Source organism: Leuciscus leuciscus (genome assembly GCF_965113295.1).
Source record: "Leuciscus leuciscus genome assembly, chromosome: 2".
NCBI lineage: Eukaryota > Metazoa > Chordata > Actinopteri > Cypriniformes > Leuciscidae > Leuciscus > Leuciscus leuciscus.
Window position 1 is genome coordinate 49,373,390 of NC_138726.1, and position 22,872 is coordinate 49,396,261.

General features: G+C 36.5%; 1 protein-coding gene across 5 annotated transcripts; it reads left to right on the plus strand.

Annotated features, from left to right (window-relative positions):
• Positions 1–3,968: 3,968 nt before the first annotated feature.
• Positions 3,969–21,966, plus strand: pax6b (paired box 6b). Of its 5 annotated transcripts, XM_082157605.1 has the most exons (14): positions 3,969–4,147; positions 7,748–7,884; positions 10,649–10,718; positions 10,904–10,957; positions 13,591–13,721; positions 14,004–14,042; positions 14,132–14,347; positions 14,646–14,811; positions 17,507–17,665; positions 17,747–17,829; positions 17,932–18,082; positions 19,115–19,227; positions 19,439–19,580; positions 20,385–21,966. In XM_082157605.1, the coding sequence occupies exons 4-14, from the start codon at positions 10,945–10,947 to the stop codon at positions 20,468–20,470; spliced, it is 1,299 nt and encodes a 432-aa protein (XP_082013731.1). In that variant the 5' UTR covers positions 3,969–4,147; positions 7,748–7,884; positions 10,649–10,718; positions 10,904–10,944; the 3' UTR covers positions 20,471–21,966. The 5 variants fall into 5 exon arrangements, with proteins under 5 accessions (XP_082013731.1, XP_082013728.1, XP_082013730.1 ...); XM_082157602.1 differs by lacking the exon at positions 10,649–10,718; XM_082157603.1 differs by lacking the exons at positions 3,969–4,147; positions 10,649–10,718 and adding an exon at positions 6,976–7,544.
• The last annotated feature ends 906 nt before the right edge of the window (positions 21,967–22,872 follow it).

Below are 22,872 nucleotides of genomic sequence, written 5' to 3' on the forward strand. Positions count from 1 at the left end.
ATTGGACATAGAATGAAAATCTGTAATTATGTAATATGCAATATATTTTACAATAATTATCCGATCATGGATGGATGGACAGACAGACAGTTGGATAGAGTGATAGATGGATATATAGAGATGGATGGATGGACAGAATGATATGGATGCATGGATAGATGGATGGATGGATGGACAGACGGACAGTAAGATAGAGTGATAGATGGATATATAGAGATGGATGGATGGACAGAATGATATGGATGCATGGATAGATGGATGGATGGATGGACAGACGGACAGTAAGATAGAGTGATAGATGGATATATAGAAATGGATGGATGGACAGATGGACAGAATGATATGGATGCATGAATGGATGCATGGATAGATGGATGTATGGACGGACAGTAAGATTGAGTGATGAATAGATATATAGAGATGGACGGACGGACGGACATACAGAATTATATGGATGGATGGATGGATGGATGGATGGATGGATGGATGGATGGATGGATGGATGGATGGATGGACGGACGGACGGACGGACGGACGGACAGACCGACAGACGGATAGACTAATAGATAGATATATAGGGATGGAGGGATGGACAGACAGACTGTTGGATAGAGTGATAGATGGATATAAAGAGATGGATGGATGGATGGATGGAAGTAAGGACAGAATGATATGGATGGACGGACGGATGGACAGTTGGATAGAGTGATATGGATATATAGAGATGGATGGATGGCTGGATAGATAGACATGAAACTTTATTATACATATATATTTTATTTGAGGTATTTAACCTTAGGAAATTCACCCCTCATAATTAATTCGGTGTGTATTTTGAACTGAGCAATACGTTTCCACTAAACGTTATTAAAGCGTGGGGAGTGACGAGCTTTTATTTGTGTTGTCAGAGCCTCTGACAGCCTCGTTAGCTCTCATTTCGCCCTGTCAGCTCACAGTTTGCCCCGGACACTGAGTCTCCTCTCTCCGTTTACCGTGTTATTGCTGGCAGCACTGCGCAGAGCGATCAATCACGGCCAGGTGTCAATCATTTCATCCTGCGACTGTACAGTACTTTTCTAAATCAGGATAAAACGCTTTCTGATACAACACCTGTGTGAATTTGAGAGGAAATAGCTAAATTCACTAAGAAACGCACAAAAAAAAAAAAAAAAAAAAAAAAAAAAAAACTACTATTAGATCATTTGTTGCACAGTTTTATACATATTGTAAACGTGAAATAATTTCTGGGACGACTGTAGAATAAATCTGTTCATTAAAAAAACAACTATTGCATGTTCATCATTGCAGAGTTTCCATGTTCAACATATATGATTGTTTTGAGCTTTGGCCGTATAGGCCTATAGCCTACTGTACAATTGAAGCTTGCGCTGAATCTTTATTCTGGCTGTGCTTTCAGATTGTGGGTCGTATACTCAGGCTTGTCACATTGAGGTAAAGTGAGTTTCTAACATCCAGGGCTTTGCTGTCTGCGCCGGACAAATTGATTGCGATCAGCCTGAGGGAATTCAGCTAATGTCTCTGTCCAGGGCCGGGGGGTGGACTGCTTAAATTAAAGAGGGGGAGAGATTCACACATATTGCTCAAAAACCGAAATACACATAATACACATCACAAAGTCTTCAGCTTCTAGGAGAAAACTGGGACGACAAGGACCTGAAGGTAGAGATTTGAGGAGACCTCCTATAGCCTATACTCATATAATTAGATCTTAATCTCTTTAAGGCTAGTCTTGATGAGAAGAAGGGGAAATTGGAAATATTATAAGTGCATAATTATGAAGGATTGTTCATTTTGTTCTTTTGAATCCAAGAGAAAGAGAAAAGAAACGAAGCTTTGCACATTCATACATGATGACGATGCATAAAATAATGTTATCTGTAATGACTGGTCAGTGCTGAACCTGTTTTACTATGTGTAAGCAAACAGTAAGAATAAGTAAACAGAAGATCCATGACAGATGTAAGGCCAGTCATTAGAGAAGTTATTCCAATATAGCAGAACAGAAGGCAAACCGTCTGCGTTTTCAGTTCTTAATTTAATGGCGAATCATATCAAAATGGAATCCATAATTTTACAAACAGCCAATAATATTTTAATAAAGGCGCGTTTTGAAGGTTACATAAAACTAAGGAAACTTTGGAAAAGTAGTAACGATATTATTGATGTACGATGTAGCCTACAAAAAATACCTTATAACATGTCTTATAAAGTTTCTTGAAATAATTATGACGCTCAAGTATTTGAAGACCGAGTAAGTTGTTTTCTAGAAAACGGTAAAAAGAAGAAGAAGAAAAAAAGAATGCATTTAACCAACATGAATGTAAAGACAACATTTCTAAGAACCTGACAGATATTTCGAAAACTTTTCTTATTCCGTAAAATCAATTGTTGTGTATACATAAGCGATTATGCCATTATAACAACATAGCCTATTGTAATACAAATAATTAAAAACAAAATATTAAACATTCATTAATTTTGATAACGAACATTTGAATTGCTCATATCAAACTCGTTATTGAAATACAACAGCACTTGAAAACTTCTTATTGTTGTATAGAAGAGAAATGTAGCCTATGTGTGTGTGTCTATGTGAGCGTGTGAGACAGATAGAGAGATAGAGAGAGAGAGTGGGGGGAGAGAGGATGCTGAGAGGCCGGCTGAACAGATTTTCCTTCACGCCTGGTCGGGTTCTTGAGAGCGGGGCGTCGTGGAACAGGGAACGGAGGCACCTGGCCCGGCCGCTGCGCAGCGTCTTCTTTTATTGACCGCATGATAAGCCGTGCGGTTTCCAGCGATCACCTGGAGAACCCTGCAGCGTTGCACGGTTTCTGTGGCCCTTAATTGTGGTTACGTCAAACAAAGGGCTGAATACTGCTCGTGCGCGCCCCATACCTGCTCCATACGTCCTAAAGAACCAACACAACCCATTCATTTCCTGAGAGACACACCACTGGACTGTTGCGCATTTGCGCACTATGGACAGTGACATCTTTACGTCACGTCATATGAAGTAAATGCCATGTTGCTTCACCTTTAGGCTATTATTCTAATGTTTTCATTCTTTAGATGCTGCACAGAATTTCATAAATAGCCTATATGCGCAACAGCTCTCCTTTTAGGAAGAATCGAGAAAATGGTCCAGAAATGGTCGTAGACATTAAAGAAAACCATACACAGCTAGGTGGAAACAAACATTTTCACTAAACGCGCTGTTGTACCGGTTAACCATTTGATTTTCCACCTGAATGAGTAGGGTAAATAAGATCTCCGTGACGCCTTGGCCAATATTTGCTTAACAGACGGATAGGAACTTAGAAGAGAGGCTGAAAAAAAAATAAAAAAAATAAAATAACATTCGACGTTTTAAAGTTTCAAATATTTGCATTATAAAAATAGGCTTTTTGTGATATAGGCTATGAAAAACCGTCTTTCTGCAATTACTGAAATATATCAAAGATAATTATTTTAAATGTACTAACTAGAACCCATGTGCATAAGTGTAAATATAGGATGATTTCTGGAGAACTAGCAAACCATAAATAATTTATTTTTAAAAATGATTTATTGTTATCAATATAGTGGTGCGCATTTGAAATATAGCATAAACATTATTCAATTGCCTATATTTTATTAATATTATCATTACATTATTAGGTTATATTAATGTGTAGGCTTTTTATTATATATTGATATTATAAAACTGCCCCGCTCTATATCAAATAAATGCCCTTCTTTAGGAAACACCAAGACAGAAACAGAAGTATAATTCTCCTAATTCTTCACTTGAAATATAGGGCAATAATCACGCCAGACACGTCTTGAAAATCGAGGCTAATGTGAGAGCATGGAGTTCCCCTGATATGTTGCATGCATGGCTGTATGAGAACTATTTTCCAGCGTGACGTAGCGCGTCATCTGACCAATCGCTGACGAGCTGAGGCTGATATTAAGAGAAAGTTTACAGTGAGTGAGGGTTACAGCGTTTTTTCATTCTCACTGACATTTCCACTCCAAACGGGATTCAAACGTGACAACACGGTCTGGACTCATGAGATCGTTTTAATTTATTCAATCGCAAGGGCTTGAAACTGCAGGATATTGATCAGAAGTCAGAAATATCCCGGTAAGTTAAGAAATACTGCATGTTTTTCCCACCGTCCTCATTAAAGCAAATGCACGGCATATCTTCATTAGAAAAATACATTTGATTATCCTATCTTTAATGTGCGTATTTCCTTCGGTTTATGACAAAGTAGACATAGGCCTACATATTTCTGCTTTTGAAATGGTTATTTTAATACATTTTCATAACATGTGATGAATTACGTCAATTCATCAGTGCAGATACAGTAGCCTACACACGTTACATCAACACAAAAGAAGTTTGTGAAGTTTTATTACATTAAAAGCACCTTTCCATTTTAAGCTAGGGAACGCAAATTAACATCAGAATTAAGTAGCAGGCTAAGTGAAAGAACATGTAAAACTAGGTCTCCATTTTCCCCACAGCAATTAGAATTAATTTGTTTACTAAACATTCTTCTTTCTTAATAATAATAATAATAATAAAAGTGAAATCGGAGGTGCCTTTTCTATTAATATTTTACGTTAAACAAGACATTTTTGTTATTAGTATTATTATAAAATAATAAACAACAATAAAATAAAGTAAACAACATAAATAACTAAATCTTATATGAAAAACATAAAAAAAAAAAAAAAAAAAACGTTGGTGGTAAGTACATTTATTTGGTTCCCAAACTGTATAGCCTATTGATTTATAAAACAATCTGTCAGCCCGTTCGTGACTTTTTTTTATTTTTATCGATTCACTCTTTTGTGTTTTCCTGAAGTATGACGTCAGTCCCATTCCCTCCCCTCGTTCTCCTTTTCTAAAAAGTTTCCTACAGAAGACACAGTGACCACTTTGCCCAAGAGCGAAACGGCTATACGAGATTAGGGATTACTTTTCACGACTTCGTATTAGCAGTTACTAATCTCAATTGGGCTAATTGCTTTGCGTGTAGAATTGCCTTCTGCAGGGTCCGTGTGATGCGCAGGGTTTGTATGGCCTGGAGGCTGATGATGCGCCCTGAATCAGACCACTTCCTAAATACACCTCATTAACACGGAGAGGATTTACAACTGATCTAAATGACAAATCAACAGCCACGGCACAATTACTAAGCTTATAGGGCTTTCTATTTGTCGGGTTGCAGTGCAGTGTCTTTGCTTCTTTATAATAGCCTACATTTGAAATAAAAACGAACATATTAAGGTGCGTTAGTCATCAGAGGCTGAAACAGATAAGAAGAGCTCATTTGTGGAAACATTTGCTGTAGTAAGAGATAAACTCTGCACGGCCGATATGGGACAGTGCTGTTCATTATCCGTTCCCATAAGGCCTTTTTTTAACTCCTTGGCAGCGTCGTTTGTCTCCTGGCTTTTTGTGACACAGTCAGGAACGCGATGGTTCTCAGGAGCTCTTATTCACCTCCTAGATAGTTTATTGATGAGCGTTGGCTTTTTCCTAACTTTGCATACGCAATGGCTATCGTATAGGCCTATATTTTTTTCTTTTCTTTGTAAAATTCCTTCAGCTCTTAACCGGCTCCCGTAGACTCGGGACTCGTGCTAAGACATCTGAATACGGGGGCGGATGAGTTGCTATACTGTAAAAAATGATATGATCAATAAGTTATGACAACATGTTTTTACATTGCTCCTCAAAATAAGTTAAGCAATCGTCAACTTTTTGTATAAGCTTTTGCAACAATTATACAAGCTTCAACTATTTTTTTTAAGTCAGTTTAATATAGCCTAATTTAAGTTGAAATGACTTAAACATCCAAGCTGACTGTACCTAATTATTTAAGGCAGCAACTTATTTTTTACAGCGATATATATATATATATATATATATATATATATAGCCTTTATACTGAAAACAGTAGGCCTACTTCACAATATAAATTATTTGCACAGTTTAGGCATAAGTGTAGATTTCTAAACTATTTACAGCAGGCAAATGGGAACAGATCTGAGTTCGAGACGCAGCGCAAAAAGAATATATAATTTTAAAACTGGATTTTTCTGTCGATATACAATAATGCTTACACTAGCCTACTTTGGAAAGAATGGTTGCTTTATAACAAGCCTTTAAATTAGCAAACATTCAAAACCTAATATTTATTATCTTGAGCTACAACAAATTCAATCTACCTCAGGGAACAGTAAGTCCCGCATATTTTTTATTTTATTTGCATATATCCATCTATTCTCCAAACCGCTTAGGTCGCGGGCTGTTGCAAACAGAAAGTTATAAACAGATGTCATCACTATTTGCGACTCCGATTAACGAGCTGTAAAATTAGTGAACGGTGAACAATTTAGGGGGCCACGTGGACACTGAGGTAGGCTAACCTCCACGCGCAGATACGGTGCAAAAGCGCGTGAGTGTCAACAAAAGCACGTGGAGAGTGTTTGCGTTTGTTTTAGCCAGTTGCACCAGGGACCATTTGCAAGTGCACTTAATGTACAGAGCAAACAGGTTCTCCTTTTGAATTCGCAGCTGTCAACAGGTTGCTTTCTTTTATCAGTGTCATGGAGGGCCAGATCTCTCAGGACTTAAAAGCCCCATGCAGCAAACAAACAATCAATCAATCAGGAATATTCAATAAAACAGATTTTTGCTGTAACACTTAACAACAGTGTCCATACCCATATTACGTTCAAATAATTAGTCCTTCTAAGCTATAACATAGTATAAAAGCAATTTCTTTTCATTGAAATATTCAATAAAAAATGACCAGTTGACTTAACTTTAAGAAATGTAGGAAACCAGTTGCCTTAAAATTAAGTAGTAAATAAACTTCATGCTTAATCGAAAAAATTAAGTAGGCTATAACGTGGAATTTTGGAAACTCATTTTTTTTTCAATTAAGCATTAAGTTTATTTACTTAATTTTAAGTGAACTGCCAAGTTACTTATCACACATTTCGAGGCAAACTACACTGCAAAAAATGATTTAAATAAATGTAAACATTAGAATAAGAAATAATATGATGTTTCGACTTAAAAAAGTACGTATTCATGTGATTGACTTAAAATATTAAGTTTAGTTAACTTTAGTTTAGTTAGGTTGGATTTTTTATTTATCTCAACAAATTTAAGTTGTTATAACTAATTGCAGCAACATTTTTTACAGTGTAATATGAAAATACATAAGACAAAAGAGACACTAAAATGTATTTTCTGAGTGAGCTCAAGCCCAGTGGTGAGATTTAAGCAGTGCATCCAACAGAAACAGAATGCTACACCATTGCATAAAGCAATATTGAGTGAGTTTGAGAGGGGGCGCTCGGCATTTGCATGCGCGGAATGATTAGTTGGTTCAAAAGTGGCCTGTTTTCTGTTCTGTGATGGCAGAGGGTCACTGCTTCTCTCTAATGGGCCAGTAAAGAGCTGCGACTGGGAACAGACAGACTAAATACATCAGTACTATCACCAATCAGGATAGGTGTGTTCAACGCCGTCTCTCTCTCTTTCTCTCTCTCTCCCGCGCGCTCTCTCTCCCTCCATGCGCCTTCACTTTCTCACTCTCTCTCACTCACTCACTCACTACACATGCGAGCACACACACACACACACACACACACACACACTCAATCCCCGAGCAGTCCTGACATCTCCGCTCACTGTCAATCTGTGTCTCCTTCGCAGGGAATTTCCTTCCAGATAGAGGGACGCTGGAAAAAACTATATTTAAAGAAATTACTATTGGAGATCCATTGTTTCTTTCCCAGTTTCACTATTTTGCTCGGAAGGGCTCAGGCGGTGGAGCAGAATGCCTCAAAAAGGTGAGTGCGCATGCTGAAACTAAAAGTTAGTTGTTCGTGTGGGATCCAGTACTATTTTACTGCAGTGATCCACCTTATTATTATTATTATTAATATGTATTGACATTAAGATTATTGTTAGGGGTGGTTCCCAAGTCATACAAATAAAAACGTGCTGTTAATAGTTTGTAGGCTAAGTGTAAAACTAAATTAGGCTACTAAATAAAGATGCAACTCTCAGATTGTTGTATTTTTTCGGACTACTTTTTAGGCAGAAAACCGCTTCTGTTTATGGAAAGTAAATATCTATCTGTGAGAGGAAAGAGTTCGAAGTCACATTAGGCCTGAACAGTGTTTTTTTTTTTTTTTTTTTTTTTTTTTTGCGGAGCACGGGAACGCACTGACCCGTTGAGGAAAGGTGTCAGAATGATTCATCAGCCGAGTGCCTTCTTAAAGATTTCCCTGAATCTCACGAGGACCTGCTTGTTTATTATTATTTGCATAATAGGAATATTCGTATTTAGATTTTTTTTTTGTAATTGGTAAAAAGGAGAGATAATAAAGTTCAATCTTTTTTATTTAATTCGCTGTCAAGACTTTCCACTTTTGGGTTACCATATATAGCCTAGCCTAAAAGTAAACATCAGTACATTGCACGAATGAAATGTAATAAATACAATTATTAGGTAAATCATTTAATTTTCATTAGGCTAATTTAAAACCTTAAACAAACCACCACAGCGGACTCGTTTATTTTAGCATCCAGCAAATATTCACCAGGCCTACTTATAGAGCATTAGGACGCTCAAGTCCTCTTAAACATTCACTAAATAAATGTAGCTACAAAAACACAAAAGATTTCCCCATCGATGGCAGTATAAGATGATTAGGGCATGTTAATGTCAGATCCTTCAAAACTTCCCACTGCGCTTTTGTACACGTACAGATGCATGTCTGCATGTGAATGATGTTTATGGAGAACTCTGTTTCCTGAATAAGCATGTTTAATTAAAGCAATTGTAGTTAAGGATTACACAAACGAAACAAATGCAGATGAGATCCCATTAACCTCATAAACAACAACAACAGCCTGTATAGGACGTTAGATAAATCATTAACGGGAACACGCAGAGTCGCAATGCATGGAGCGAGTGCGAATTAAAGGAGCACAAAACAATTAACATTTGCTGTGATTAAGAGCTAATAAGGCTGTAAAGGTATTTAGAATTTACCTTCGGGTTGTAGTTTCCAATCGACGTAGCCTAACTTTTTTTTATTAATCTTTTTTCTTTTCTTTATTTATAAATAGCCTATAGATATAGGCCTACGGCACTAAAACAATACAAAATAAATCCACACTTATGAAGGCAAATTACAGCTGACAACCTCTTGACACATTATATATAAATAGAATAGAATATGCTTTACTGCTCAATTTCTGGGAAATTCATCTAGGACAACTATTATAAAACATTAAACTCACATAACCAACTATCCAAAATATATTTTAAAAACCTACAGTATACCAATCTGACATCTCGTTTTTGTAATTCTACTGAATAGTTTAACCGCATAAAAATAGTTTGGCACAAAATAATATATGTAGGCTATATATATATATATATTAACTAATTAAAATTAGACAATTTAATTATGTATATATTAATTAGTTTCTTGTGTGTGGTGGGGAAATTATCAAATGAAAATATAAGAGTTAAAAGATTAACAAAAAGTAATTATTTAGAAACAAATCAAAAATGTTTTAGGGGAAAAAAACTTTAGAACACTCAAATGCTAATTTTTAGATTAGCCTATATAAATACAAATGTACTGATATGTTTAAGTTTATAACACTTTTTCAATTAAATTTAAAATGTTTACACACTTTCAGTTCTTCAACCTTGGGAAGAGAGCGAATGGAAACGGACACACCGGTTTTGTTATTTCAGCGTCGGGAGAGAAAATGAAACGAAAGACTTTCCTTCCCTGGGCCCCTTTTTAGCAATGTCGCTGAATAGATCCTTTATTGCAATTGTTTTTTCCCAATTGAGCACCCTACTGGGCTGTTGCATCCTTTTACAACCCCTAACAACCCACACCCGTTACACAAACACCTACAGATATTTATAACGCGAAATTACTTTTCTATTTCCCCAAACCTCACAAACAGAAACACGCATTGGGGTTCGGGCACCGGGGTCATGGCCGTCAGGAAAGTGACAGTGGATGCTGTGTGTGTGTGTGTGTGTGTGTGTGTGTGTATGTATGGTCGTCTGGGGGGCAGGGTGCCCTCGGCTCTTTGTATTCGGGCAAGTATTGGTACGTTTGGTGGGAGGTTGTGTTGCTAGTTGCAGAGGCCGAGTTGTGATGGCTGGGTTTGGGTATAGAAGGTAAAAGAGGCGCATTGTTGAGCTCCAGCAGGCTTTGTTAGGATCCTCTCACCCCCTCCAGTTCTCACTTTTCAGAGCACTGATGCGAAGTAGACAGCGTGTGTCACTGTACACTTTTGACGGGAAGATCTAAAGAGGAAGGTTGAACATATTTTAAAGACCACCAAGAAATTGAGACGTGAACTCTTCCATTCTATATATTAGATTTTACTTTTATGAGCCTATTTAATACCTCAAATAAATTTCTTCTATTTTATGTGCCATAAAATAAAACGGCAGGTGCAAAATGCTGCGTATAATGCTATGTACAATAAAAAAAAACTCTCTATTATATATAAAAAACATGACTCAATACAAGTCATTCGAACTAATATTACTCTTTTGCTCTATCCTAGGAACGATCTAAATAGTCAGAGGCAAATGAAGGGCTAAATTTTTAAACGGACAGTCAACTTCTGTTACCAGGCAAGTTTTTAAAGCTGAAATTCCTCTAGAAAGGATTATTCCCAAATATACATCATTTAACCCCCTTGTGCGTTGAGATGCATCGGCCGTAAACGCAACGCCGCAATTGTTGCAAAACTGCAATTAAAAAAGAAATAAATCTGGATTTCACAACTAACCCTATACATTTTCTTTGTCATAAATAGAATACCATAACCAACCCACGTGGGAATCAGGAGTGGCGTCCATGATGCAAAACAGTAAGTGCAATTCTTATTAAGCCACTCGTGTAGGCTATTTTTTTTTTTTTTTTCTCCAACGGCTGACTGTTTTCTTTTCATTTACGATTAAACTTTAATTGCCGTGCATGATGGGAAATTATATAATAGGTGCTAAAGTCTGATTTATGGTCAAACGAAGAGGCATTGAAAATGCGCATTATATATTTCCCCCCACATGTTCATATTTAAAAGGAAAAGCCATAGGAATACAAACTGCATTTTTCATAAATGTCGAGCATACATTAATGAATGGCTGATGGGGGAGGAGATGTTTATTTCTGCTCGAGTTGGTAACAAATAAATGCAGCTCTGGCTGAATTAATGCAGAAAATTTGCCAACTTCCACAGACAGTTCCCGAAACAGCTAATGCATGCAATGGGACACATGAAATAGTTTGATGATTCCAGGATTTGATTTCCAGATTTTCTGTGCTTGCTTGAGGGGGGAAAAACACGAGTTCTGTTAGTCTGTAAACGGCTCAGTGTCACTTAGATCTTGCATTTGGGTCTGACATATGATAAATGCTTGGATTAGTTCTCTGAGATTATGTAATGTAATCACATTGTTCAGTCATATGTAAAAATATTTCTGTAGAAAGACAGACCTCAAATAATTAATGCTATATTTTATGTATAGAAAGATAAATTGAGAAATTCGTATTCATGCACCAGAAACTGTTGTTTTAAAACAAGATTTGCCCTGGAGATTTAGGATTGATGTTTAGAATTCACAACATATGTTTCCCCATTAGTAGGGGAGCAATAAAATACAAGTCTCATTATGACTGCCACCAGGCCAGATCTACAGTCCTACACCATGGGGAATTATATGATTATTAAGACTTAACCTTTGAACTGTGAAATGACAGGCCGGGTCATGTTTCTGTGTGATGGTGACATCAATCAAATGGATTCATGGAATCTCCTCCTTACGTTCAAGAGTCTATTAAATCCAACTAATCCAGGAATTATTGAAGACAGAGAGGATGGCAGTGGATTATTCCACTGGATTTGGAGAGATTACCACACGTTTGTTGTGCAGTATCAGTGCTTAAATGAATCAGGTTCATTAAAATTAGCCCGGTTGGATGTGGTATTTAAATTGTAGTTTTTTTTCACTGTAATATTTCATATGACTGAATCACCAATGAATTTGAAAGGGTCAGATCAGAAAGAAATACCTTCCTTTCACTTTTTTTTTCTCTGTACATTTCAAATTTAGACACTTGCATTTCCCACAATGCTCCAGCAGATGTTGGGTTTGTTACAAACAGTACGACGGACTCAAAAAAAAAAGAAAGCTTTGTCAGATTTAATATGTTTAGAAACACGCAAGCCCCTGTCCTCGTGCGTTGCTCCTGTAGCTAGAAATAAAAGGAAGCCTCCCTTGAAGGCAACAAGAGCAGAATCCAATTTTGTCTGATATCCAAATGCAGACAGAAAGGGTCGTTTTATCATGCTACTATTTGTCGTGACGATGCGTTTTTCAAAAGCAGAGCAGTGTCATATAAAGTGACAGTCCTGCCACAAGTACTTCAGCTGATCTTTTCAATGAGCCTTCCATGCATGATCCGAGGCGACCTCCGCCTATTTCCAGAAATTAAGCTCAAACTTGACGTGCAGCTAGCTTTATTCTAAAGACAAATGTCAGAGAGGCTCATCATATTTTCCCCCCTCTTCTTCTTCTATATTTGGAGCTTATTTATTGCTTAGGAGCTCGGGCTCCTGCAGTCAGACGAGAGAGGAGCAGAGAGCTAGAGCACACACACACTCCGGGGAGGCTTTTTCGTAGGGATTCGCCTCTGTTTTGTTTTTGTTGCTCGCTTTGAATTGACTTTTCACTGGACTTTCACATCGCATCAAAATACACAGAACCGGTATGCGCTTTTCATATCCTTCTGAGACAGTGCTCATGTTTGTATCTAATATCGAATTATTTTGCACATTGTTTTTTTTTTTTAACGGACACTCCAATGGAAAGCACCGCTGCCGTATGCTTTGTGATAATTAATCTCTTTCTGTTGTTCCTCAATGGTGATGTGTGTGCTTATTTATTAGGGATTTGTTAGTCTGGTGTGAATGAGAGTTTCCAAACACTGACGCACGGTCTTGTGGAAAGCTGTTCTCTTGAGGACAATTTGATTATGAAAATATCAGTTCACTTGAATGGAGATGTTCAGACTCAGAGGTCATTTCATCAGTCGATTCTGTGTGTTTGTTGATTGATTCGAGTCTAGTGCATGACATTCCAGTGTTGGTTTGTAGGGCACAATGAGCTGTGGAACAGCATTCAAAACTTGGCGTAGCTTATTAATGATGGTCAGAAAAACTTTATAATTCACAAAAAAAAAAAGTTTCCTTTGCTGGCTCAAGTTGTTGAAGTGCAATGTTTTTGTAGAAAGTTCTTGTTATTGATTACACTGACATGTTATATTGTATAACATGGACACTGCAATGTAAAAACTCTAATCTGACTCGGGTTGTCAGTAACGCTGATCAAAGAGAAGCTCCAAGAAGTGGAGCTTTATTCTGGACAATGGGACACCACCCATTGAGGGAATGTTTTCGAGGGGGAAAGACGAGCCAATTTGTTATGTCTCCATGTGCCACAGGTCACAGTGGCGTCAACCAGCTCGGCGGGGTTTTTGTGAACGGCAGACCGCTACCGGACTCCACCAGACAGAAGATCGTGGAACTTGCTCACAGCGGAGCGCGACCCTGCGACATCTCCAGGATTTTGCAGGTGACCCTGAAGCCCATTAGTACATCCAACAAGCTTTACGGGACCTAGTGAAATAATTATAAAGTCATATCATGGTCACACAATGTCCATGTTACAAATAGTACAGCTGAATAAAATTAATTACAGCAATAACAATAATTAAAAAAACAAAAAAATCAAGATGCTAACCATTTGTATTGCTGAAGCAAACACTCATGTAAAGTGTGACTAATTAGCTCTCAAAACTTTTAAACGTAATGAAATCATCCTAGCAATTTTAAGGCGTATTTTCTGTGTTCATAGACCCATGATGATGCAAAAGTCCAACTGGACAATAAGAACGTAAGCGTATAATTGTTTGAAGTACATTACTTTATTTCAATTTAGTCTTAAATAATGTATGTGAATTGTGTATATTGCTGTCCATTCAGGTGTCGAATGGGTGCGTGAGCAAGATTCTGGGCAGATATTATGAGACCGGCTCCATCCGACCTCGAGCCATCGGAGGCAGCAAACCGAGAGTAGCGACGCCTGAAGTGGTCGGGAAAATAGCACAGTACAAGAGGGAGTGTCCTTCTATCTTTGCCTGGGAAATTCGTGACAGACTACTGTCTGAGGGGGTGTGCACCAACGATAACATACCGAGCGTAAGTGCAAATTATGATTCATCTGCATCATTTGATTGTGCAAACGTCATTATGCACTTCTCATAAACCACATTTCTTAATAGGTGAATAAGAATGCATTTTTATACATGTATTCTTGCAATTGCAATGCAATTTTTGCTAATTATTTCGCATTTATCCAAATTGCTCAAATTTACAGGTATAAACACAAATGGTGTTTATGGACGGAGCTATAATGGAACAGAATGAAATAAAATGGCATTTTATGGCTGATGCATTAAAACAGTAATTGACTGACTGCCTTCTTTATACCTTTCAGGTGTCGTCGATAAATCGAGTCCTACGCAACCTGGCTAGCGAAAAGCAACAGATGGGTGCAGATGGCATGTACGACAAGCTGAGAATGCTCAACGGGCAGACCGGCACGTGGGGCACACGCCCGGGATGGTACCCTGGTACGTCTGTGCCAGGACAACCAAATCAAGGTGAGACAGTCTAAAAGTAATAAGAGCATCACTGTCATGAGCAAAATTAGAATAACAACAAACTAAAGGCACAGCAACAACAAAACAACTGAAGCAAAAAAAAAAAAAAAAAAAATTATATATGTATATATATATATATATATATAAATTTACATTTTAAAATATATTAATATTATTCATTATAAAAATTGTTATATATTATTATTATCATCCCATTTTCTTACTATAATATTCATACTGAAATTATAAGAAAATATACTATATATTCAATTATTATTTAAAAATATTAAATAAAAAAGTATACTATTCACTGTATCTATATGTAGTATATAAGAATGTACATATTCTGTACATATTTTATATTATTTTTAACTTGACAAATATTCTGCAGGATTTTATTTGTTTATTTGTCCTGAAAAAGTGTAGGAAATCTCTTGCAGTCATTAGGTCTATATGTCAATCCATCCGGAGATGCATTAGATGAATATACAGAATCTAGAATTGCGTGCCATTGACATGCTTGGATGAGAAATGGCCACTCATTAATTGAGAAGTTAGTGCTAATTAATCGCTCATCTCAATACGGCTTCTGTCCGGGTCTTGGATCTGCGTGACTAGGAGAAGAGTTTTCTGCGGAGGTGTCCATGCGGTACCACCTGCCCCCTCCCCCCTCGACATCATTTGCGCCCCATGGGGAGTGAGAGAAAAGCACTGTGTGTCCCGGGACAAAAGATGTTTCTGTCACATGCAAGAATTTGTGACAGGCACAGCTCGGTCTCTCTGTAATTGCTCATTAGAGGTTGTTTTTTTGAGGGAGAGAAAGAACATCCACAGGCTTTTGGTTAGAGGAGACAATGATAAAAAGTTTAGTTGATGAATAGTTAGTTTCGAATCAGGTTGATGAATCCTGCGTGTGGATATTCACAGTATCACAAACACTATCTGATAGCATTGATATTAAATGAAGAATAATGCAAGCGATCTTTTAATGTATTTGTGTTGCTTAAACGGATAATACACCTTTAAAATAAAAATGCTCACTCATGTCTTTATGCTTTAAAGACTTAGTATAGGTTCAGAAGACTTGGAGTTTAGCGCACAAGTACATGGACTATATACTATTTTTGGAGCTTAAATGGCATTATTATGAACTGACACTGAATGTTTTCTTTTATTTCTACTTTTAAAACAACAGCATACAGGTTTAGAAATGACAATGAGCAGAAAATGACCAAATTTCCATTTCGCATTTACTGTTGCTTTAATAGCCTGGAGAGATTCTGGTCAGATTGGAGAGACTTTTCCAACTCATCCTAACTAAGCAAGCAAAGGTCTTTCAATGGTCATCTCCTGTTGAACGTATAAATCCTAACTGGCGTTTAACGGGGCAGGCCTGGGGTTCTTTGATTAATGACAGTGGTGTGTAGAGGTTAACATACTGAACTGAAAGGTCTGTTGACTAGATCCTTGTGTTATACAATGCTGAGCACTGCATGCCTCTTTTTGTTGTTCCTTTCCAATTGTGCCCTCGGGAGAATTTGAGCCTGACGAAAAAGGCCTGGCAGCCCATCTCTGTCTGCACAGTTTAATGGTTCCCCTCATTCTTCTGGTGGTATTGTGTCATTGAGAAAAGCAGCTCTCTATTCAAGTGTTGGTGGTCACCTCAATAGGTCCCTGGACACCCATACGGTGAATAGCACTAAGAATCCCTATACATTATATGTGCTGTGTATGAAAACATCCAAGGGAACCTGAGGATGATTCAATGCGTTTCTTTTGGTACTTTGTTACGGAACTATGGAGATAATGCTGACAATTCTTGCCTCAAGTCTTGGGGTGTATTCACACCAAATGCTAATTTTCCATCTGAAATAAGTCTGAAATATTAGATTAATTATATTATAATATAATATTATGCAAAATAATTGTTATTTTATTTATTTCTATTTTGTATGCATACAATATTATATATATATATATATATATATATATATATAATGATTTGAATGCATACAAAATATGACTAATAATAAAGTAAATAATAAAATAAATTTGTTATTTTGTATTTTTTAATATACTACATTATAAAATACAGAATAACACAATTTAATTTATTATATATATATATATATATATATATATATATATATACAATTATTTGAATGCAAGCAAAATATAAATGTATTACATTGCAATAATAAATAAATAAATACTTTGCAAATGTATGTTTTTTTTGTCAATTATTCACATGCAACTCAGTGTTATTACTAAAACTGAATTAAAATAAGGCTAAAATAAAATAAAATAAAAACTTAAAACTAAATAAACTTATACTTTGATTACAAATGTTGCTTTGACAACTATCTTTAATAAATAAGTTGAAGTTGAAGTACTAAAATGACTAAAAATTTAAATAAAAAAAATAAAATAAAAAATATATATATATATATATAGAAATAAAGTTATATAGAAATTAAACTAAAAAGAATAAAAAATAAAAATGACAACAATATGCAAATAACAAAATTACTCAAACTTAAGCTAGAAATAAAAAAAATGTATATAAAAATAAAAGCTAATTCAAAATGTTATTAAATGCTATATTATATACAAAAATAACACTGATGCAACTCAAGGTAATGCAAAAACTGGTTTGCGTGATAATTCTACAATTTTCACCCTTTTTATTTTGCAGATGGTTGCCAGCAACCGGACAACAGTGGCGAGAACACTAACTCCATCAGCTCAAATGGCGAGGACTCCGACGAGACTCAAATGCGGCTGCAATTGAAGCGAAAACTGCAAAGGAACAGAACGTCGTTCACTCAGGAGCAGATCGAAGCCCTGGAAAAAGGTATGCATCAAGTGTAAGAATCACGTCTCCCATATCCTGCTGAGGTTCGAAGCATAACCTTTGTTTTCACATCGGTTTTAGAGTTCGAAAGAACCCACTATCCAGATGTTTTCGCAAGAGAAAGACTTGCAGCAAAAATTGACCTTCCAGAAGCTAGAATACAGGTGAGAATATGGTAATAGTTCAATTATAATACCATACCATAACTAATGCATGTGCACCATCACTACTGTCTACATCTATGCTGACCTTCTCTGTGCCTGCAGGTATGGTTCTCCAACAGAAGAGCGAAATGGAGGAGGGAAGAGAAGCTGAGGAACCAGCGAAGACAAGCCAGCAATTCCTCCAGTCACATTCCCATCAGTAGCAGTTTCAACTCGAGCGTCTACCAGGCAATGCCACAACCCACCACTCCTGGTAAATGGCAACCTAACTTCTTGAGGATTACATATAAGGCATAATGTCTTCACACCAAGTGCAAACTGCATGAATTTAGCAGAAGAACATCGTTTTGGTTGTGCTTAGGTTCTGTGTGACTGTGCGGATGAATATGGTTCTTTCGCCTAACTAAACAGAGAGAGATTATCCACTGCTCATAAAACCTTCACTACTAGGCTTACGAGATATAACCAGTTTAGATGGAAATGATCTCAAGCTGACTGGCTGAAGACGTTACATTAGCTATATCCATTAATAGACACGGTACTTCCAGCACAGCTACAACAACCATTATGAAATGACCCTTCACAACAGATAATGCTTTACCATGAACTCTGTTAGAGAGCGACATATGGCAAATTATGTGTTCGATTAATTACCTTACTCACCTGTTGAGTAATAAAAACACATCTCCGCTTCGCTTTTACAACATTTCAAATCCCTCAGTTCTCGCCATCTCTGAAAAGCCAAGCTAATGTTGATTCTTGTTTTATTACGAGCTCTGTCGTTCTCTTTTTGCCAGGAGACTCTCCTGTGTTTGGCTTTTTTTTTAAACTGGTGATTCCCCGGAGGTTTGAGATTTAGCTGCTCTATGACAACCTTTCTCGTTCATTGTTACAACTATCCTCTGCCACTCCCACACCATACACGCGTCAAAGTAATTATGAATATGACGAGACATGCAAGGGCGAATTATGTATGCACGCAATTTCCAGCAAAAACCATCCCGCTATATCTAAAATACAAACACGTATAACAGGTTTACCATAGTGAATCAGGGTAAGACAAAAACACATTTTGGAAGAAGGATTGATGATTTATTGACTCAGTTTAGTTAAAAAAAAACTTAAACTAAACCAAAAATTGGTTTTAAATTTAAGTTGAAGCACTTAAATTGTTAACTGGAAATAAAAATAAACCAAAATAGCCATATAAAAAAATAAAAACGAATAAAATGGCAAAAGCACATAAAGAAATAACAAAAAATTCAACCTTTTCTTTTTTCCCCAGTGTCCTTCACAGCAGGGTCAATGCTGGGCCGCCCAGACACGGCTCTGACCAACACGTACGCGGGTTTGCCTCCGATGCCCAGCTTCACAATGTCTAACAACCTGCCTATGCAAGTGAGTAGCATCATGAACAACTGTTTCCTCCTCTACCCTTGATAACTGGATTAATGTGCTGTGTGTGATGCTTCCTTAAGTGTCTCTCATTCCATCACCCAAGTCAAACTCAAGTTTAACCCAAACTCCTCTGTGTTATAGAAACTACAGTTGTGCCTGTAGATATAACTAAAGCTATATATTTATATACATATATTCTTGTTTTTTATAGCCAAGCCAGACATCTTCCTATTCCTGCATGTTGCCCACCAGTCCGTCTGTGAATGGGCGAAGCTACGACACATACACACCCCCTCATATGCAGGCACACATGAACAGCCAAACAATGGCAACTTCTGGTACCGCCTCAACAGGTAGGCAGAATAAGTTCATTGTGCGATTAACAAACTCACCCGATAGTACATTTATGCTACCGTTCAAAAGTTTGGGGTCAGTAAGGTTTTTGTTTTGAAAGAGATTAATACTTTTATACAGCAAAGATGCATTAAAGACGTTTATAATGTTACAAAACATTTCTATTTCAAATAAATGTTCTTTTGAACTTTCCATTTGTCAAGAAATCATGGTCTCCACAAAAATATTAGGCAGCACAACTGTTTTCAACATTGATAATAATCATAAATGTTTCTTGAGCATCAAACCAGCATATCAGAATGATCATGTGACAGGAGTAATGATGCCGAAAATTCAGCTTTGACATCACAGAAATAAATTACATTTGAAAATATATTCAAATAGAAAACTGATCATTTAAATTGTAATCATATTTCACAATATTACTGTTTTTACTGTATTTTTGATCAAATAAATGCAGCCTTGGTGAGCATACGAGACTTTCAAAAACTTTTGAACGGTAGCGTATACATACACTCTTTTACCAGTTTGTTCACATTTGTGTATGTATTGTCTGATTGTTCTGTTTACTTTTAAATGCATGAGTTTGTGTATCTAGAAATGTGTTTCTTTGTTCCTCACCCATTTATGTAACATTTTTGTTTTGTTTTTAGCATTAGCACTTTGAAAAAAGACCTTTTCAATGTCTAATAATTTGTGATGATCCATTGTCCTTCTCAATCTATACAAATTCGCACATAACACCAAAGCTTAAAGTTTGCAAAGGAACGTGTTTTTGACCTACATTCTCTCTCCATTTCTAGGACTCATCTCCCCTGGAGTATCTGTCCCTGTCCAAGTTCCCGGAACTGAGCCAGACATGTCTCAGTACTGGTCAAGATTACAGTAAAGAAAAGAGTTACTTCGCCCTTTGACTTCCACACAGAGACTAAGAGAGAACCTGGACCTCTGCAGCAGTATTTTCACAAACACACAGACAGACACACACAAGCAAAGACGAGGACGAGACGGCGTGTGGTCTCTTTCCACAGTCGGAAAAAACTTCACGGCACTACCTTTAGGAGGAAAAAAACGGACGCTAGAGAGACTTGAACGGAACAAAACGCAACAAACCTCTGCTACATCCACATTTTTCGAACTTCATTTTTTTGTTATATTTGTACATTGGCATTTCTATGTAAAGAGGAAAAGACAATTTAACAGCCAAAAGATATGTTGGTCTCGCATCCATTTGAAATGGCGGAGAACAGAACAATATATTGTGACTGTTTTCTACTGAGCTAATATCAGGATTATGGATCAGACTTCATACAGGCCCATATCAAACCAGTGAAGCAGAAACGCACCAAGAGGAGGAGCCCATTCATGCGCCCACTAGATATTTTCACTTTGGGAGAGTTGCCGGCTATAAGGACGAGGCTCAAATCAACCCACAACGGCTTCAGTTGATGACACTATTGTATCTACTAAAGGAACAACAGCCATTATGTAAATTACTGAGTACTTTATGATTATGTATAAGGGTTTGGAGATAACTAACTGATTCTGAGGCCGTTTGCGCTTGATAACTTATAATTGTGACGTCAGATGATTGGGATTTTATAGTACGGTAGACTTTGGCATCAACATAACATTCATCCATTCTGCTACTGTCCAATTGTGAGTATTTGTTTTCCCTCTTGGAATTATCGCGGAACATAAATATATTGTTATTTGTATTGCCCCGAGAAAACTAAAACTAATTGTTTTATACAGATTTTCATGCATTGTTAAAAAAAGGCAAACATTTCTTTAGGTCAGGTACAAGTTGTCTATTAGGTATAGCTGTATTATAGTGTCCTACGGTCAAATAATTTTGTGAGACTAGAAATATTTAATTCCAATAATTATGATTAAAAATGCTTGACAGAGTTTTTTAAAAAAACGTAAGTGTTTGGCAGTTGTTTACAAGTACATATCAGACTTAAACCATTGTTGATTGTAAAAACAGACCAAAGCCTTTGTATTTCATCTATTTCACAACAATCTTAATCTTCTCTCTTTTTTTTATTGTTAGTCTTGTGTTGCTACATTTTGTAAAGGAAAAAAAACGTCGTTTTACATTCTAGTACACTGGCTTCAAGTATACCTGACTGCGGCTTAATCACGCAGTCCTTTATTTATGATCGACAAACATTTGTGGTTTGAAAAAACATGTTGACATCTCTTGAATTCTGCGTTTTTGTTGTGTACCTGAAACATGAACACTTGTAATGGTTTTAGTGTCAGAGCAATGCTTTGGAAAGCGAAAAAGGTCTACCCTGTCTTGCAGATATTTCAATTTAATTTTATTTAAAAGCTTTCTAAATGTATTTTGTGAAAACTATTAAAACATTTTGTACAGTATCTGTTTCCGAATTTCCTTTTGATATAACGGACCCCCTAATGAAAACGATGCATCGTTTTCAAAAGTATTAGTTATAATTGAAAACATGACCACAAACTTCCCATTTAACCCTCTGGGGACCAAGCTGTTTTTGGGGCCCTTGAGATGTTCTGACATGCTCTGACATTTGTGCTTTTTTCAGTTATTTATAAACATGTTAATGGCAAAGGTGTAAATTCACTCTATATAGCACAAACAGGCCTACCATAATATGCGAGCAACATGTATGTAGATGTTTGTATTTTTAAGAGAATAATGTTTATGCGTGGTTATTTAAAAAAATAAAAATGAAAGTTGCTGAAATAAGACCACAAAACTCATACAAAATATGTGCCCACAAGACTTTTGACTAATGGATGTTGTCCCTTTCAGTTCTAGCTTCAAAATTATGTGAAAATAGTCTTGCTTTATCGTTCACAAAAAAAAAAACATTGATTTAAATGGTGTAAAACAGGTTTTGCTTGGAAAGCCAATATGCGAGGGGGAGGAGTAGTTTACACCTTAGTCCCACCCACTCTGCATAATGACTCTGCATAATTAGCCATTCATTCAGGTGTGACACTGACTGAGCCACAATGCAAAGACAAAATATATATTTTGAAGAAGACTTATATTGACCATTTAAGATTTTGCTTACATCTATCTTGTAAATATGTTTTGCTATTTTATTAAAAAGGTTACAATTACAACAATAATTACAATTTCAGCAATATTTCTGCAAAAAAAGTACTCTTTCTTTGTAAAAAAAAAAAAAAAAAGATTATAGGCCTACATTTTATCATATGTATTCATTAGTTTGAATATAGCCAACATTGGAACATCTTAGTCTATGACTTTATTTTTGACAAAATAGTATTTTATATATA

Coding starts and splice junctions, on each gene's coding strand:
- pax6b (XM_082157602.1), top strand. Junction 14,348..14,645: donor CCAACGATAACATACCGAGC/GTAAGTGCAAAT, acceptor TATACCTTTCAG/GTGTCGTCGATAAATCGAGT. Junction 17,830..17,931: donor TTCCAGAAGCTAGAATACAG/GTGAGAATATGG, acceptor CTGTGCCTGCAG/GTATGGTTCTCCAACAGAAG.